This window comes from Homarus americanus, unplaced genomic scaffold (genome assembly GCF_018991925.1).
Source record: "Homarus americanus isolate GMGI-L3 unplaced genomic scaffold, GMGI_Hamer_2.0 scaffold25483, whole genome shotgun sequence".
Classification (NCBI taxonomy): domain Eukaryota; kingdom Metazoa; phylum Arthropoda; class Malacostraca; order Decapoda; family Nephropidae; genus Homarus; species Homarus americanus.
The window spans coordinates 4596912-4618090 of NW_024726235.1; the positions used below are offsets into that span (position 1 = coordinate 4596912).

The 21179-nt window shown below is 43.6% G+C and overlaps 1 protein-coding gene across 1 annotated transcript in view; it reads right to left on the reverse strand.

The window, feature by feature from the left end:
- The window catches only part of LOC121865538, a 14550-nt gene extending 481 nt beyond the window's left edge, over window positions 1–14069 (reverse strand). Inside the window, exons 1-2 of the mRNA XM_042365055.1 lie at window positions 12309–14069; window positions 10815–10956 (exon numbers count right to left, since the gene is read on the reverse strand). Of these exons, the coding sequence (XP_042220989.1) occupies window positions 10815–10956; window positions 12309–13200 (1034 nt within the window). The 5' untranslated portion in view covers window positions 13201–14069. The remainder of the gene's footprint in view (window positions 1–10814; window positions 10957–12308) is intronic.
- Between the last annotated feature and the right edge of the window lie 7110 nt (window positions 14070–21179).

Genomic DNA, 21179 nt, shown 5'->3' on the forward strand with positions numbered 1-21179 from the left:
TTAACCCAGCAGAAAGAACACTTTTGCACTTCCACCAAGACTGGGAGGGATGGACTAACTAATCCAGGAGATTGCTGACTTGAACATCAAAATTCACTAAGCTCACGGCAGCCTCACTGACCACATAATAGCCCAGAATGCAACAGGAAGTGGACACCGAAGCTAATAAGATCCGTAGGTCCATTACAACAGATCGGCAGCACTGCCAAATGACATGTTGCAGCAACTATTGCTGCAGGTTCCAGAAAATTTGACAAAAAAGTAGCTATAGCGCAGGAGGTGGGCGCTCGAACTGGTTAACTACGTTACCGATAAGGGCAAATGGTTTCAGCCTAACAAACAAGAATTTACAGATGCCATTGCTCTAAGGTACGGTTGGCCAGTAGATGGTTTGCCTCCCAATGCGTGGTGGTTTTCCTATGATGGCGATCACGCCATGGTCTGCAAGAAGGGGGGCTTATATGCATGAGGCATGACGAGGTAAGGGATCTCACAGCAAATATGTTGAAGGAAATATGCCGGACGTCATGGTAGAACCGACCCTCCTTCCACTGGATGGCGAGATCTTCCAACACAGGACTTCAAACACATCTAACGAAGCCGCGTGGACGCCAGTGCTCGAGGATTCTGGACGCTGGGACACAGCTTTCCGACATCAGGATTTTTGATCCCATGGCCGTTTGTCACCGAACCAGCTCTCGATGCTGCGATAGGAGGAACGAGAACGACAAGAGAAGGGCATATGGGGAGAGAATTCAAAATGTTGATCAAGGCAGCTTCACCCTCTAGTGTTCACAACCCTGGTGGATGTGGGCCCAAGTGCAAGATGTTTCTACGCCAGACTCGCGGAGCTGATCTCCGAACAGAAGCAGCAGCCCAGTTGTGTTACAGCCTGGATGAGATGTCGACTGTTCTCTTCTCCTTCGGTCGGCTTTGCTCTGCCTCAGGGAATCTCCCTACCCGACAACTGCTGCATATTGACTATGAGGCTAAAGTCACTGAATGCCGCATAGATCTGCGGCTCAACTAATTTAACACAGATAGATAGTTTCATGTATTAGGATATTTAATATTAAGGTAAATAAATGGTTGGCGAAGGTGTGGTTATTGGGGGAGGCTGGAGGCCACGTTTAAAAAAAAAAAAAAAAAAAAAAAAAGTAGTAGTAGTGTGTGGTCGTGGTTGTCGTCGTGTTTTTAGTCATTAGTACACGCTGATTGTCAAGAGCGAGTCATGTAAAGTGAATCAGACAGATTTCGTGACGCCGAGTGAAATTAATATTACGCTAATGTTATTTTCTTCCTTCTTTCTGTGTGTGTATGTGTATGTGTGTGTGTGTGTGTGTGTGTGTGTGTGTATGTGTGTGTGTGTGTATGTGTGTGTATACGGCAAAATACCATAATTATTAAAGACATGTAGATATAATATTAAGTGTTTATATGACTGAACCTCGACTAGATGTAATAGTGGTGAGGCTGATGTGATTGGCCCTCTGCTGGTCCAGTTCTCTCTGATTGCCCAGGGGAGCTCTGATTGATGGTGGGTTACCTGGGGGGCTAGGAGTGAGGGGTTGGTAGGAGGAGGAAGGAGGTAGGGAATGATGTAGCTAGTCCTCTAGGATGTGTTGAGTAATACCACCTTCCTTCCTTCCTTCCTTCCTTCCTTCCTTCTACTTAACCACACACACACTTCTTACTTACTTACGTCTACACATCCTTTTACTTTTACCACATACATACATACATACATACATACATACATACATACAGTACATACATACATACATACATACATACATCTTCCTCCACTATTACACACACACACACACACACACACACTTTGAACTCGAGCTCGGGTACAAACTCGTCATGTATAAATCAACTGGCCACACTATTCAGCCCCACATGCCCTAACCTACCTCAACCTAACCTAACCAAACCTAACCTGACTTAACCCAACCTAACTTTAACTTAACCTATCTCAACTTTATTAACCTTAACCCAACCTAACATAACCCAAACTTGACATACCTTAACGTAATCGAATCGACCTTAACCTAACCTAATCCAACGCCCTTATCCACATCTTATCCATCTACACTTACCTTAACCTCACACCACCTACCTATCTACCTCATCCACCTATTTATCCACCTACCTATCCACCTACCTACCCGTCCTACACCTAACCAAAGCTAATTCCAATAACACAACAAAATCCAGGTCATGCCTCTATTAAACCAATCATACTCAATGGTGTCAGGATAATGGTGTTCCCTAATACATTACAGTAGCTAGTGGTAATAATGACAAGAGGTTAAATACGGGTTACGTAAAAAACGATGATTTCGGGGTTTTATTACCGATCTGTGGCCGAATGTAATGTAATAATGCGGTGTTGCCAATAATGATGATGATGACGGTGTGTTGCTATAATGATGATGATGACGGAGTGTTGCTATAATGATGATGATGATGGTGTGTGTTGCTATAATGATAATGATGACGGATTTTTGCCAATAATGATGATGACGGATTTTTGCCAATAATGATGATGATGATGGTGTGTTGCTATAATGATGATGATGACGGTGTGTTGCTATAATGATGATGATGACGGAGTGTTGCTATAATGATGATGATGATGGTGTGTTGCTATAATGATGATGATGATGACGGTGTTGCTATAATGATGATGATGACGGTGTGTTGCCAATAATGATGATGATGATGGTGTGTTGCTATAATGATGATGATGATGATGACGGTGTGTTGCTATAATGATAATGATGACGGAGTGTTGCTATAATGATGAAGACGAGTTGTTGCTATAATGATGATGATGGAGTGTTGCTATAATGATAATGATGACGGAGTGTTGCTATAATGTTGATGACGAAGTGTTTCCAATAATAATGATGATGAAGTGTTGCTATAATGTTACGGTGGTGCTTCAGCCATAACACAAACTTAGAACAACAACAACAACATCACCAACGCCACAACATTTCGTAAAAAAAAAAAAAATACAATTATATAAAAAGGTTTAATAACGATTTAAAAAAAAACTCCAGTGACACAAAAAAAGTTCCTAAATATCGTCACAAAAATGCTTCATCCAAAAAAAAATAAAAAATCGAAAAATAACAGATTCAAACAGCAAGCAGAATCAAACTCAGGCAAGCGAGCAAGACAGACAGACAGACAGACACACACACACACACACGCAGGCCACACACCACCACTCTTGCCTCCTCCAAATGCGAAACACATATTAGATGTATGCTATTGTAATGGTAATCTACACACACACACACACACACACACACACACACACACACACACACACACACACACACACACACACACACACACACACGTACGTACAGTATTTGATGTATTTCTGCCAGGTTTGTAATAACAGTATATGCAGATAAACCGTGACGAGGAGGGGTGGGGTGGGTGGGTGGGGTGGGGGAGGAGGGAGAGGTGGGGAGGAGGGGTGGGGTGGAGGAGGGGTGGGGTTGGGGGTGGGGGGTGGGGTGGAGGGGTGGGGTGGGTGGGGTGGGGTGGGGTGGGTGGGGTGAGGTGGGGTGGGGTGAGGAGGGGTGGGGTGAGGTGGGATTGCGCTGAAGGCTGAAGCGAGCGCGGCCATCCCCCGTATTCCCTGATTCTCGAGCCCTGGATACAATAATCATTTCTGACCATAGTACTGCACATAGATCACGCGCGACGATTCATTCCACCGACTAGGCATGAAGTGTTCTGGTCCTTTCTCTGGTCGTTTGTCTGGTCGTTTCCCTGGTCGTTCCCCTGGTCGTTTCCCTGGTCGTTCCACTAGCCATTCCCCTGGTCGTTTCCCTGGTCGTTCCACTAGCCATTCCCCTGGTCGTTTCCCTGGTCGTTCCACTAGCCATTCCCCTGGTCGTTTCCCTGGTCGTTTCTGTAGCCATTCCTCTCGTCGTTCCACTAGCCATTCCCCTTGTCGTTCCCCTGGTCATTCCCTCAGCTGACAAACGACCAGGCTGTCGACCGCGGTGGATTGTTTTCAATTAGTCGTTTTGTTTTCTATTCCTCTTCGTGTGATGTTTTAAAAAGGTTTTCATTTACATATTTTGTGAACTTGGGTGGTGATGAAGGTGAGTGTGTGGTGGTGATGGGAGTGTAAAGTGTGTGGTGGTGAAGGTGAGTGTGTGGTGGTGATGAGAGTGTAAAGTGTGTGGTGGTGAAGGTGAGTGTGTGGTGGTGAGTGAAAGGTGAGTGTGTGGTGGGTGAAGGTGAGTGTGTGGTGGTAGGGGTGAGTGTGTGGGTGATGAAGGTGAGTGTAAAGTGTGTGGTGTGGTAGATGTGGGTGAAGAGAAGTGATGAGGTAAAGTGATGTGAGGTGTGTGGTGGTGATGAGAGAAGTGTGTGGTGGTGAAGTGAGGAAGTGTGTGGTGGTGTGAGAGTGTAAAGTGTGTGGTGGTGATGAGAGTGAGGTGAGTGTAAAGTGTGGTGGTGATGAGAGTGTAAAGTGTGGTGGTGAAGGTGAGTGTAAAGGTGTGTGGTGAGTGTAAAGTGAAGTGTGTGTGGTGTGAGAGTGTAAAGTGTGTGGTGGTGAATGTGAGTGTAAAGGTGTGGTGAAGGTGTAAAGTGTGTGGTGGTGAAGAGTGTGTGTGTGTGGTGGTGAAGGAGGAAAGTGTGTGGTGGTGAAGGTGAGTGTAAAGTGTGTGGTGGTGAAGGTGAGGTAAAGTGTGTGGTGGTGAAGGTGAGTATAAAGTGTGGTGGTGAAGGTGAGTATAAAGTGTGTGGTGGTGAAGGTGAGGGAAGTGTGTGTGTGTGGTGGTGAAGGTGAGGTAAAGTGTGTGGTGGTGAAGGTGAGGTAAAGCGTGTGGTGGCGAAGGTGGTGTAAAGTGTGTGGTGAAGGTGAGTGTAAAGTGTGTGGTGGTGATGAGAGTAAAGTGTGTGGTGGTAATGAGAGTGTAAAGTGTGTTGTAGAATAAAGTGAAATGGAGACGAAAATGTTAAGTGTATGGTGGTGGAGACGAAAGTGTAAAGTGCGTTGTGGAGACGAAAGTGTAAAGTTGTTGTGGAGACGAAAGTGTAAGGAGACGAAAGTGTAAAGTGCGTTGTGGAGACGAAAGTGTAAAGTGCGTGTGAGAAAAAAAGTTGTGGAGACGAAAGTGTAAAGTGCGTTGTGGGAGACGAAAGTGTAAAGTGCGTTGTGGAGATAATTTTGCAAAACTGGAGCGGTTGACTGATGGACTGGCTGATTAACAGAGACAAAGAGAGAGAGAGAGAGAGAGAGAGAGAGAGAGAGAGAGAGAGAGAGCTAATAACGGTGGTATTAGGGATGGCAGATATACACCGACTTAGGCGTTCGTAGGAATGTTGTATGACCAGAAAGACAAAGGAACAGTAGAATGTGTATGACTATAAACACACAGAGGAACATTAGTGTATGATTGTGTATGACTCTAAACACACTTACGGACATTGGTGTATGAATGTGTATGACTCTAAACACACAGAGGAACATTAGTGTATGATTGTGTATGACTCTAAACACACTTACGGACATTGGTGTATGAATGTGTATGACTATAAACACACAGAGGAACATTAGTGTATGATTGTGTATGACTCTAAACACACTTACGGACATTGGTGTATGAATGTGTATGACTCTAAACACACAGAGGAACATTAGTGTATGAATGTGTATGACTCTAAACACACTTACGGACATTGGTGTATGAATGTGTATGACTCTAAACACACAGAGGAACATTAGTGTATGAATGTGTATGACTCTAAACACACAGAGGAACATTAGTGTATGATTGCGTATGACTCTAAACACACAGAGGAACATTAGTGTATGAATGTGTATGACTCTAAACACACAGAGGAACATTAGTGTATGAATGTGTATGACTCTAAACACACTTACGGACATTGGTGTATGAATGTGTATGACTCTAAACACACAGAGGAACATTAGTGTATGATTGTGTATGACTCTAAACACACAGAGAAACATTAGTGTATGATTGTGTATGACTCTAAACACACAGAGGAACATTAGTGTATGATTGTGTATGACTCTAAACACACAGAGGAACATTAGTGTATGATTGTGTATGACTCTAAACACACAGAGAAACATTAGTGTATGATTGTGTATGACTCTAAACACACAGAGGAACATTAGTGTATGAATGTGTATGACTCTAAACACACAAGAGGAACATTAGTGTATGAACGTATGACCACCAGCCTACAGTAACACCCTCGTAATTAATATTGGCCAGCAAGACACCCCACCCCCAGTAGTAGCAGTACAACACCCCAACACCCAACACAATTACAATGCAACACAAGACTAAAAACAAATGAATCCACAACACTGAGAGACAGAGAGACAGAACCAGACAGACAGACAGACAGACACAGACAGATTTTTATACCCTAGAAGTAGAGGAGTCAGTGTAAACCGTATCGTTGTGGTCGTGTATGGTAGTAGCTCCGAGTTAAATTAACGACGTAGAGCGAGGGTCCCCAATCTTCCCGGGCTGTCAAATCGAAACCATAAAAATATCCAAACGCCGCTTTTAAAACCTTCGCAGCGGGGAGTGGGGGGGGTGGGGGGAGGGTGAGAAAGGGGGTGAGGAGGAGAGGGGGAAGGGGAGAGGGGGCAGAGGGAGGGAGGAGGGAGTGGGGACGTTCAAAATGCATTCCCCATTCCGCACTAGATGCAAAACAACTCGATAAAACTACCCCCATGAATACAGAAATTCAATCAACCTCCACCGCCGCTTGATAAACATTACCCCTAAAGACATACGAGTGTGTGGAGGTCAGACTGCAGTAGATAAACCTTCTTTTTAAATTTAAAGACAACTGCTGGATGCCTCTTATCTTATCTTATCTTACGAGAATCTCTATTATCTCCCACGGTGAAGTCTGTAAATGCGGTTTATGTGAAGGCGAGGAAGGATAGCTATAGGGTATACACACTCACAAGATCCCAGCCAGTCCTGCCCCAGTAAGGAACATCGACTCCCCGGTAATCTTACACCAGCATACGCATACCGGTACTGTAGCTACTCAATACAAACAAAATAATTAACTGATGCCACTTTAGCTTTTTTGTAATGAACTGTAGCAAAGACTTAATGAATGATACATAATTAACCCTTGCAGCTGATGTATATACTGAATACAAGTCACTAAAACCAATACAACTGGTACAAACTGTTTATACTGTACTGTACTGTATCACCAAATTACTGAGAGACGTACCTGGTAAAAATCTCTTGATCATAAATTCAAAATCTCTTCTTGATCATAAATTCAAAATCTCTTCTTGATCATCAATTCAAAATCTCTTCTTAATCATAAATTCAAAATCTCTTCTTAATCATAAATTCAAAATCTCTTCTTTATCATAAATTCAAAATCTCTTCTTAATCATAAATTCAAAATCTCTTCTTGATCATAAATTCAAAATCTCTTCTTAATCATAAATTCAAAATCTCTTCTTAATCATAAATTCGAAATCTCCTCTTAATCATAAATTCAAAATCTCTCCTTCATAAACTCGAACCCTGGTACTACTAACATTCACAGCTCATCCCACGACGCATAACACCCCACTATCCTCACAGGGGGACGAGAAAAAATAAATAAAACACATTTTACTGTACGAGTATTTGTCAACGCGTCTTTTAAACTAATTAAAACTTACAAAATACAAAAGACTAAAAAAAAATTGAATAATGAAGAGTAAATGTTTTCAGGTGAGGTATTTACAATTTTGTTAACACAGGTATCCGTTGAACTGGTGACGAAGTATATTATTTAATGTCGCCCTGAGGAACTTCAACTTCCGACGAGATAAAATATAAATAAAATAAATCCGCAGTTTTAGTTCAGTAGTGTTGATGTAATTTATGTTACCTGACGTACAAAGAAGAACACCTTGGATACAGTATTGTTCTGGTGCAACACTGGTGGTATAATTGCGGTACTGTACTATATTGTAGGTACAACCATAGCGGTATAAAACTGGAGATACAACACTCACGGTACAGTACAACAACACTCACGGTACAGTGCAACAACACTCACGGTACAGTACAACACTCACGGTACAGTACAACACTCACGGTACAGTGCAACACTCCCGGTACAGTACAACACTCACGGTACAGTGCAACACTCACGGGTACAACAACACTCACGGTACAGTACAACACTCACTCACGGGTACTCAGCGTACAACACTCACGGTACAGTACAACACTCACACTCACGGTACAGTACAACACTCACGGTACAGTACAACACTCACGGTACAGTACAACACTCACGGTACAGTACAACACTCACGGTACAGTACAACACTCACGGTACAGTATAACACTCACGGTACAGTACAACACACGCAGTACAGTACAACACACACGGTACAGTACAACACTCACGTAGTACAACACACGGTACAGTACAACAACACACACGGTACAGTACAACACTGCGGTACAGTAACACTCACGGTACAGTACAACACCACGGTTTACAACACAGTATAACACGGTACAGTACACACGGTACAGTACAACACACACGGTACAGTACAACACTCACGGTACAGTAAAACACTCACGGTACAGTATAACACTCACGTACAGTACAACACACACGGTACACAACACACACGGTACAGTACAACACTCACGGTACAGTACAACAACACACACGGTACAGTACAACACACGCAGTACAGTACAACACTCACGGTACGCAGTACACACACAGTACAACACACGGTACAGTACAACAACACACACGGTACAGTACAACACTCACGGTACAGTACAACACTCACGGTACAGTACAACACTCACGGTACAGTACAACACACACGGTACAGTACAACACTCACGGTACAGTACAGGCGTGACACAGCTCTTCGATGACGACCAACAGGCGTCAACAATCAATAATGCTACACTCTTCCTCTCCTCTTGTGCAGATTCTTCCTCCTCCTCCTCCTCTTTCTCCTCCTTCTCCTCCTCTTCCTTCTCCTCCTCTTCTTCCTTCTCCTCATCTTCCTCCTCCTTCCTATTTTCCTCCTCCTCCTCTTCCTTCTTCTCTTCCCTCCTCCAACGTATCCTCCTCCTGTGTACATCGTTCTAAACAAATTATCTCATCAGTTAGGCACGACAACACCCCCCCCCTCTCCCACCCCCACCTATCGCGTCCCACACCCAAAAATAACACACCTAACAATCCCTATCTACCCCTATCGGTCTCTACACATACCAGGTAACCTATAGCATTTCCCACTCGTGTGTGTGTGTGACAGGAGAAGAGTAAAGGGGAGAGAATGATGATTTATCAACTTTAAAATTCAAGTCAAAATCTCAAGTAAAATATAAACAAAAACTAATCTTACTGGCTACGATGATGAGAGAGAGAGAGAGAGAGAGAGAGAGAGAAATCCAGACACATCCTCAAAATGCACAGGTATAGACAACGGATGAGAGCAATGTTCCTCCACCTCGCTTAGAACGCCAGCCAGTGCTCCCCCTGGGGTCATCACACACACACACACACACACACCTAAGTGGGAGGAAAGTGCTTCTCTGGCCTTCCCCGCCCATGAGCTCTAGGCCCCGCTGTTAATACACTCCTCTGCCCAAATTAAACGTATTATGTCCAGCAAAAGGTTCTAAATATTCCTGCCAGCGGATTTATAAATAGATTTTGTCGTTTTCAGCAACAGCTCTCGCAAAATATACAACAGATATTCCTGGCTGTGTCAAGGATGAACAAGACCTCGTGGTGACACCTGACATACACCTGGGGGCACATTGGACCCATCATAGCGGTAATATCCATGGAATTCTCTGCACGACCTACGCGTAAAAGTGGGCGCGTCAGGCATCAGGCGGTGGTGCTGCTCGGGGGACGAAGCTGTGCAAAGCTGTGCAAAGCTGTGCTAAGCTCTGACGAAACTACCTCACGGCAAATTTGGCAGGGGAATTATGGTGATTGGACTGCGACCTGAAGGTAGCTGCGGCACACCACACACACTACAAAAACATTCTTAGAGGCGACGCAGACCAACAAAGTGGACAAACTTATAACCCTAACCTAAGGCGAACATGAGAACAGGTGCCAACACAGGTCCAGGTTCACGGGGCTCAGGGTGGCCACCAGTCGCCTACCACCCACAAGTAAAACTTACCTCCGATAAAAGCAATATTTAATACACGTCTATAAGGTCGTTGGGTACAAAACTTGAGGTGTTGGATGATATACTTTTATTTCTCCAACAAACACCAAGATTATTTTTTTTTAATTAACATAACATCGATCTTTAGGCCAACAAACACACTACAGATATCCTTATACACCACACACACACACACACACACACACACACACACACACACATATATTCCTATAACAGTGTAGTGCCAACTTTGATCATCTCAATGAATAATTATCACAACCCTGTACGTGTGCTAGTGTATTAACTAACACTAACCTGCCCCCCAGATGGACTAGTGTACAGTATTCACACAACCAGCAGTGAAGCTTGAAATCTATCCGTTAAAATCACTTGTTTTCGTTTTCTATGAATTCCTCGAAAGACTAATTTAGATAAAGTCGGAGAGTATAATTATGTGACCAGAGTAACTTATCATTTAATAAGTAGTTTAGATTACGGGCGTCAAGAACAACTAGTAAGACGCTATGCTCCACGGTCTGGGTACCCGGGGAATGATCACTTGACAGCTGCACCCCAGGGAAAAATTACGCACCACTGACAGTCGCGGAAGTCCACTCGACCTACTTCATGAATGTCTGCACAGAACCCACAAGGGTGCCATAAATGCACATTCATCGTGACGGAGATTCCCAGAAGAAGCCTCTCGGCCACAAGTGTAGGTCTCCGATCCAGTGCTATGGAATGAGTTCATTAATTAATATCCTCCAGCTGCTCCCGCCAGCATACATCAGTCAGCGCGAGCGTCTGGTCTCTCGCTTACTCCAAACAACGGAGGGAGAGCCAACGAGATATCACCGCTCGTTAATCAGTTAATAAGAGGATGGATAATAGTGAACTCTGGGAGCAAAATTGGCACAGGGAAATTCTGGTTAGAGATCGCAGATAAAGAAGTTCCCCCTCGAGGCTGTTCGTTATGCACAATAGCTTCACATATTCCAAGAGACCAGGAATACTCTTCGACAAAGTCATCAAACATAATCCCGAATAACTCTTTGTTTTTGTAATATAAACTGCGAAGAATCACACGTTGGTGCCTGCTGGTGGCTGTACACGGACTCTTGACCTACATAACTTAATCCCACCCATATTTGGAACAATCGTCCTAAACATGGATGTCAGCGCCTGCAGCCATATCAGCACACCAATTGACAGTTCGGTGTAGACAAACATTTTCAAACATTTTAAGGCATTTGTGGGACACGCCAGACCTCAGGAATTAAATTTGCAGCTGGTCTATATGTTGAGGTGTTTACTTCTTCCATCTGGAGTAACTCTGAGGAGCGGGGTCGAGGACGAGTCACAGAAGTCTTTGTTCAGGTCAAGAGGAAGTGGGGATACTTCCCTCGACGCTGACTAAGATGTCTCATTTGTTTACCGTGGAATTCCGCTGTTTTTTTTTTTTTTTTTTTTAAGAAAGAAAATAAGAGGGAAAAATTATAATGACATACAAAGAAACATAAAAACTTGGAAAAACGAAATTAGGAACCATGGGGAAAAGTTAATCTCTCTCTCTCTCTCTCTACTACTCGACGTGTAGCCAGATGAACACTAGTTATACCACAGTAATATAAACATTGGTCATAATGGCCTTTAAGAAACACGAAATACGCGAATGGTTGATACGAAATAAACTTGAAGAAAATAAACCTCAAGACCTCTGCTCCTGCCTGCTGCTTCCTGTAACTCAAACTCGCCGGGAGGACCTGGTGTCAGCTGCTCTGCTGATGATTGGGTGTTGTCGAGGCGACCCACAGTTACCAGAGGCAGTCGACTAGGATCAACCTAATTTTCACCCGCCACTATTCAAGAATTCTCATAACTTATTCACGAGAAGATTCAGGACGAGGTTGCTGACGATGCACCCACCGAGTTTGTGTGCTAGTTAAGGAGTTTTTTCGTAGAAGTGATGAATGCGTAATATACATCTCACGTGAACTGTGAATGTTGTTATGTTGAGGAAAGAACTAGGAAAAACTTTACCTAAGGTACCTCGAGCTGGCAATCTGACACACTGACGAACACTCACCTATGCGGATGACAGCAGGGAGTCCAATGGTGCTGGGCAGGAGCATCACCAGGCAGAACATCACAAGAGACCACCAATGCAAACTGACGGTAGACCCCGAGGGCCTTGGATATGACCTCTGCATACTGGGTATTGTCCTGTATGGTTGTGTCGTACTACCCTTACCACCACTCGGATGGCTTGCAGCGTGAGAGGTCGTCATGGCTGGCAGCGGTAACGACGACTGGTCGTTGGTAAAGAATTTTTGTGATGCCTCTAATACGTCTGTGTTGCAAGAGTCGTCGTGGGGCACCGAGTAAGTGTTGTCGCCTAGTCCACAACAATGTCCCCAACTTGCCACAACAGAATCTAGGAAAGATTCCCCTAAGAGAGATTCAGTTATATCACAGGGTAAAGTTCCCTCCCTCTTGGTAGCTTGACTGTTCCTGGTGATATTATTTAGTCCCTCTTTTTCTCTTTCATCACCCTCTCGTTCTCCCACAAGGAGTCTTCTTCGTATCCACTGCTGGCGTCGCCCTCCGCTTATAGTGGACCAAGACAGAGCAGGGTCGTTCCCGGCAGGTCGTGTGTAATCTAGGTAGTCGTCCTTCACAGTGACAGTATGACCAACATAAAGATCTCTATAGGTTCCTTCCGCCATTCCTTCTTGCAGTTCCTGTAGTCCTCCCCCACAGCGCTGCTCTCCGTGTTTAATATTTATCACAGTTTGCCTCCCACTACCCAACTTGCCTTCGACTTTTACTGTCTCGAACCTTTCTTGTCGTTTGTTGGTCGTGTATCGCACTGCCGCCACACTGCTTCTCTTCTGTCGCTCCCGCACTGATTTTTTCTTCAAGTCTCCTGCATCAGCCCATCCGCCTTGACTATATTCCACTCCTAGTGTCTCCCTCATAGCTTATGAAGTCACAAACACAGTGTCAATCACGGAACTAAAAAGCGAGAACATTGCCGCAGTGTTCATATACCGCAAAAAAGCGATACTATACAAAGGAGTAATTTGAGAATGAGAAAGATGCTATTTGAGGTATATGAATAATGACAAACTCAATCACAGCATAAGATTAAGCGTTTTCTGGTTTCAATTTTGCATGGTGGTTCGTGTTTAAATCTTATTGAGTAAGACCCTCCAGATTTTGGCAGTGTTGAGGTGGAGTCGTGGGCTCATGACGATGAATAACAATAAGTAGGGCGCTTTATTCCCCACCCCCTCCTCACCACCCAGGACTGACGCTCTCTCTTAACAATAATGAGTCGCTGTTGATCGTTCTTATCACCCCTTCACAGTTCTTGTTCATAAATACACAATAATATCCTTTTCTACGACACATAACACTTCTGCCAACTTTTTGTTTCTTTTTACTGGATTAATTGCACATTAAATTATCGTTCAGTAATAATATAGCCGCCATATATTTTACATTTCTATACGTGCATTTCCATCGCACATTTTTTTCTTATCTCCTCCAAGTAAATTACCCCAGTATGATCATCTAAGTGGCTCACTCGCTGCCTGACAGGAGGGGCTTTCTCAAACACCCAAGCATTAAACAGAAAGCAATTAAAATTTTTGCAAGTCGTTTGAAAGATAAAAAAAAAAAACTAAACATTGCAAATAACTTCAACTTTTGTCAACATCTCCCATTTGTTGTTATTGGTTACGTGAGATATTGATGCCAAGGTAGTGACGGCGACGGCGGCAGTGAGAGGGGCGGCGGGGCGGCGTGGTCGATGGCAGGAGAGGGCGCGAGTGTACGGGCCGGGGGTTACCGCACGACTGAAGCGTCCTGGCCTACACCACCCATCACCACCCTGTTTCTTGCCCGCGCCGGTGAGGGAGGTGGTGGCACTCACCACAACCCTTCACCACACTTCAACCACCACACTCCACTCATCACCACACCTCTACCACCACACTCCACCCATCACCACACCTCAGCCACCACACTCCACCCTTCACCATACCACACTCCACTCTTCACCACACTCCACCCTTCACCACACCTCTACCACCACACTGCACCCTCTACCACACCTCACCACCATTCCACCCTTTACCACACTCCACCCTACACCACACCCAACACCACCTCACTACCACACCTCTACTACCACACCCCCACATACCTCAACCACCACCTCCACCCTTCACCACCACCACCACACAACCTCACCACCACTCCACCCACTCCACACCACACCTCAACCACCACATTCCACCCTTCACCACACCTCAACCACTCCACCCTTCACCACACCTCAACACCACCTCCACCCTTCACCACACCTCAACCACCACCTCCACCCTTCACCACACCTCACCCATTCCACCACACCTCAACCACCACACTCCACCCTTCACCCACACCACAACCACCACACTCCACCCTTCACCACACCTCAACCACACACTCCACCACCACCACTCCACCCTTCACCACACCTCAACCACCACATTCCACCCTTCACCACACCTCAACCACCACCTCCACCCTTCACCACACCTCAACCACCACACTCCACCCTTCACCACACCACCTTCACCACAACCCACCACACTCCACCCTTCACCACACCTCAACCACCACATTCCACCCTTCACCCACCTCACACTCCACCCTTCACCACACCTCAACCACCACACTCCACCCTTCACCACACCTCAACCACCACACTCCACCCTTCACCACACCTCAACCACCACACTCCACCCTTCACCACACCTCAACCACCACACTCCACCCTTCACCACACCTCAACCACCACACTCCACCCTTCACCACACCTCAACCACCCACTCATCATCACCCCTTCACCACCAGCCCTCACCACCATTATCAATTAGTATCAGGTTTAAATAACTTCCCTATGTTATCGTGTAATGAGTTAGCCAGGCATTATTTCTGAAGCAGTTCTTATCCACGCTGATGGAGGCGGTCTATTATTGACACATCTCATCGGTGTCTTAATATGTCAAGAAAAAGCCGATGGTCTTCTAAAACAGAGTACCGTTGCTATTCTACGCCACGTCTGTATTTAAGGAATCATGAAAAAAAGAAGGAGCATCGTTCGTGAAACTTGCCCAGGACAGCAAAACTGCCTAGACTACAAGCTGTCTGTGTATATTACTCCACTCACCTGTAGACGTGGAATCAACACACCAAGAGGGAGGAGGATGTGACTTGATATTACTCGTTATCATCACAAACTGCTGCTTCGATAATATGTTGCTCTTTCACATACTTCAGTGGACAGGGTTTCACTTCAACACCAGAAAGCAATTTAAACCAGTTTCAAAGACATTCTGTGTTTCATTTCATACAAATACACTGTTTGTTTCTCCCATTTGCAAAATTGTAACTCCTTCGTCCGGAGTGTTTTAATTTCGTAATAAACAAAAAATTTAATAGTACTTCAACTGATTCTGGGTCAACAGTTTCTTAATATATTCACTTTGTACTTAGAACTTTAAACACTGAATAAAATGCTGTTATTCAGGTAAATATCAGGCTAATAACTTCACACGCACCGCATCACCACACGACACCACCTACACAATCCACAAATGAATGACCTGAAACACCTCCTCAGTTCCTCACTAAAACGTTCTAACAAAGACTATAATAAGAAAGACAGGAAAGCAAGGCGAAAACCGCGTAAGCCACATAGCATATAGTTGGCCGTGGGATCAACAGATGGCGTTTGTGTGCCAGGAGAGGGGCGTCATCACACCCAATGTGAGAACGTGGAACACAGCTCACTCCGCCGGTTACCGTGGAAACATGAACATGCTACCCTCACGCGCCCCGGGTTTTTAGTTAGCCGCGTTGCCAACAGATGATGTTTATCGAAGCTCAGTGGCTCACATTTTTTTTATAAGTAAAGGTAGACGCTCTCCAGTCTTTCTTATAATAGTCTTTGTTCTTAATAAATAAATGTGTGATGCCTATTAAGACTTCTAAAAAAAATAAATTGACTTTTTTTTAATGTTCCATACATATTCAAGCGCTGCATATATTTCCTCTACTTATCTTTTATAAAAACTGAATCTTGCCAATCGTAATAATGATAATATATATTTTTATAATAACATTTCATATTATTGTCAGTATTGTCAGACACAATACTGGACAATGACCGGCACTGACTGGAATATTTCCTTAAGTTATCCCTATTTTGCATCCCATTTATAAATCTGTATTGTAATATTTGCATAAACTATTAACGTGTTAAATGGCGATATTACATTCTTCCTGTCGCCTTATTGACCTTATAGTACTGCGCTGAAAGGTCTCAGTTGTTGATGTACAAAAATGTATTCATAAATCACAATAACGACGCAATTATTCACAATACATTAACATACACTAATATATTGTACACTAATTTACTGTACGCTAATATACTTTACACTAAAATACACAAACATTCGCTAACATACACTAATATACGGTAATATACACTAAAATACACTAATTTACTTTAATGCACACTTAATACATTATACTCTATCTGTATTCTATAGGTATAAGACATCACTAACCCACATTATTTTACTCGATATTGAGGCGAAGGGTAAGTAAAGATTGGTCGTTAATTCTTATTATACCGTACAATTAACAACGTAATAATGTCACAAATAATTTAACCATTGATAATAACTTAATAAATACGAAAAAAATTTAGTATATTTTTCCATTATGATTTACAATGACCAAACAAACTAATGTGAATAAATTAATTATGATAAATGGTAACTCAGGGTAACTTGACAACCAAACCTAACCTAACCTCCCCAGGCAGCGTTTGTGTCTAACTATCAGGTGAAATAAGTAAGGCGAATAATATTCATGTAATCCGAAAAACATAATTTAGAAAATGGGTGTCTTAACATAGTACGTTTTCTGTTGAGGCATCTTAACGTCAAGGGTAAACTATCACAGGTTCTACTTCACTATTGAGTCGTGTGGCTCCCTCAGTCCCGAGAACACTGTGGTCTCTGGCATCTCTTACCTTAAATAAAAGCTGAGTCAGCCCTATAACACACGCTTTCTGTTAGCTTGCTTTTGTTTTGAACTATCACACTACACCAAATAGATTCGGATGATCCCCTTTCGTTTAACCCGTCATAAGTGGCTGCTGTTATGTGCTCCTTGACCTGCACCTCCTCTCGTGGCCCTGTCCTTCCTAAATGGCGAGTGATTTTTTTTTTAACCTGGTAAATAAAACTCATCTTACGACACATCATCTCGACCCCAGGATTCGCTAATTCCTATGATGTCTGGGTGTTGTATGGTCCGCATATGTGCTATTAACTAGGCTTCAAGCATGTGTGCACTACTTAATTGGTCCGGTTTCTAGGACTCTCCTTTTAGAAAACTGTAATTCTAGAGCATTTTTTCTCTAGGTTAGTAGTATTAAAGCTACAGCCTGCACTATGTTAACATTATTTACAGCTGGCTTTATCGGCGAATTGTCTGTTGGGGGGGGGAGGTATTGACGCCCAGCGGTTAATTAAAAGAAAACCTCTCCTGTGATGCCTCCTCCTTGTGACTGACCACGATAGGCTCACTCGTATAGTAGACCGCGTTAGAAGGATATAAGTTAAGACTGGATAATATTACACTGTTAATACTCTGTTCTTGTGTCGTAATAAAGTTAATGCTATGGATTATTTTTTTCGTGTGTATGTTTTGTGTATGTGCATATATGTATGTATTTTGTATATTGCCTGTGTATTTTGTGGATGTACGTATATACATATGTGTGTGTGCGTGTTGGTGTACCTAAACAACGGTGCTGCCAAGAGTATTAAACTCATATAGATAGTTTGTTCTTGAACTATTAACTACAGTTTACTAATAGTCAGTAATATCATGCACCAGGTGTTTGCCGAGGCAGTTCCCCCCACACAGTGTAACACTTTAAGAGATATAAGTTGGGGTCACCTGAAGATAAAACCTCCTAGCTAATATTACCTCATGATTAAGCACCCTAATTCTACCTGGATCCTGGGGGAAGGGGGTTAGGTTTGGTTAGGTTGGGTTGTGTTAGGTTAGGTCAGTTTGGTTATGTTAGGGTTGCGGTAGAATGATTAATTTTAATGTGAAATAAAATGAGGAGGTTATCTTGAGGTGATCCATAAGTTGAGTCATTTAAACTCATTTTAAAGACATACAGATAATTTTTGTATTCAATGATTCTGGGAGGTTATCCACTCAGGCTTATAAGGACTAATTCCATATTGGTTTATATTGTACCCGAGTGATCTATATTGTATTACACATGTTAGTTGACAACCTGCGCCTAAATTGGTTAATCTGTAGTGAGGGTCGTGTGGGCCCTGAACAAACATACACAGACAATACTCCTGGTTCAATATCATAACTCTCAACTCTGCAATTATTCCTCTCCGGCCCTCGTAAGTTTGGGGCCAACCATAAAGGCCAATCCAGGTAATGGTCCAGGTACTCGTGTGTGCCACCCAATATATACCCACTCGACTCCAGCGAGAATTTTATCGTCAAAGTTTTGCCATCCATCCGGCGGCCACCAGAAGCTTCTCCGTTGTTACAATGGACGCCGGGAGAATCACCTCTAGACTAGGAAACGGAAGAATTTATGCGGCAGGTCGATGGTTTGATTCTCAGTATATTGGAGGTTATTTGGTGTAAGTCGTTGTTGTGACTTATGAAACCTGTTCCTGTATTAGTGGATTAAGAACATACTTCTAGCTCGGCAGTCACTCTCTGCATCAGTCATTGTCTCTATGCGTCTCACGTTAAAATATTTCGTAACCTAACCGGACTAATGAGTCCGTCCAGGAGCCCAGAGGTGTAACAACTTCGTGATTAGCTAAAGGTTGTCTCTTGTAGATGTCCAAGACTTGTGCTTCATGACCCCGGCAGCTACAGCACCTGAGTTTAAAACAACTACGATAGCCCAAAGAAAAGGAGACTTTCTTTCACTAGTCCACCATTGTTTGTCGGTCATTTCTGTGAGTCATGAAGATCCGATGATAAAATAAACTCGTGTGACTATGAGTTACGAAACCTCAGCGACGGTATACTGAAGTATAAAATTACACACAATGCATCACAGGCCATCTAAAGGGTCAGCCTTGGCCCTCCAGACAGGCCAGTATTTTATCCTAAAACTTGTTCCCAGGCTTGATGGTTAACATTTACTAATTTGTGTTACAGCAACACTGAGTCAGCAGATCTAATAAAACTAAACACAAACTTTTTCCTAAACTATATCAATCTCCTCCAGCCTCTCAACCTTATTGGAGAACGTAGAGTGAATGTACTTAACCTCACCCCAGTTGAATTACATCTGATACATCTTATTAAATCACTAATGACTGCTAACGTACTTTACCAATAGGCCGCTCATATGGTTTTTCTCCGCTCTATTTCTTAGCGATGAACTCCATTTGAAAGTCTTACAACCTAACCTAACCTAACCAAGCCCACTTAAATTTTCTGCTATGTGAATTCTAAAATAATTAATGATGCAATATTTATAGGTAAAGATTTATCACATTAAGAACACTGGAATTTTCTATCACTTGTGTAATACTTCATGTAGACGACTTGGTGTTCTATAAATCCTTTACTGCACTGTACTAGAATGGTTTCTCTCTGGTGTTAAACTTTATGGCGTTCCTTAGATCCATTTTATAGACAACTTATTTATGGTACTGAGAACACTTGGCATTTTCATTCGCCCGCATCAACTATATCAGGAGTATTAAAATGTCTTCTTAAACCTGATTCGTTTATGAAAGTTGTGTCGCCTGAATGCGTTTGTTTGCTTTACTTTATCCTCCACACCACTGATTGACTTGGTAGCCACTTGGGCGGTCGGTCACGTCTCCGTTACGCACTGTTGGCAAGCATTGGGTTTGTACTGGTGTGGGGTATGAGTTGTTTGGGTTCACACTCAGGATGGTTGGAGAAAGGAAACTCACAATGTACTCTCTGTATACATGTTGTATTGGATGTACAATGCAGCTTGGTGCTGGGAAGGCAGCATGGTTACAAGCGTGATGTAGAGAGAGCTGGTTGGTGAGGGTGCTCAGAGGAGGACAGCTTGTGGGTCGCCATGCTCGCCGGCGGGAGCGAGAGCCGCCAGGCAGCGGCGGAGGAGGAGGTGTTGCTGGCTGCGGCTGTAGCTAGAAGAAGAGAGAGCTGGTTGGTGAGGATGCTCAGAGGAGGACCAGCTTGTGGGTCGCCATGCTCTCCGGCGGGAGCGAGGACCGCCAGGCAGGTGGAGGAGGAGGTGTTGCTGGCTGGTTGGTGTAGGTAGAAAGAGAGCGATCACCACGAGGTCAGGTCTTAAATAGCGGGGGTTGGCGTGGCTTAGTAGTTGACCCCCTCTCCGTGGGCGGCGCTGGTTGACCTAGACCACGAGGCATACACTGGGGAATTCGTGGGGTCGGCTACGCAGCGACAAACAGCGTTTGTAGGGGAGAAATCCACTACACTGGCTCCAGAATTTATCTGTACCTGCGCCACTGTTATTCATTTTATTTGGTTCGTCGTACTGCGCAATAGTGTTGTAATACAGACATAACATGAAGAGTAAAATTCATTAAGCTGGACAAAATGTGAATTATTAGGAAGACTTAATCCAGGTAATCCACAGTTGCACCTCGTGACAGCGTCACTTGTTAACTGAGGAACACTGGAGGTGGGCCGCGTTCCAGACTTCCTTAGTCTTACTCTTATGTTGACGTCATTATGTCAAGTCACACGTATTTTGTCATCAGTCCCTGTTGAATCTATACCACACACTACCACATTATTTATCTTCATATACAAAAGCAGACAAGAGGAAGGATAAGTAAAATTACGTTCGAAAATAATATTT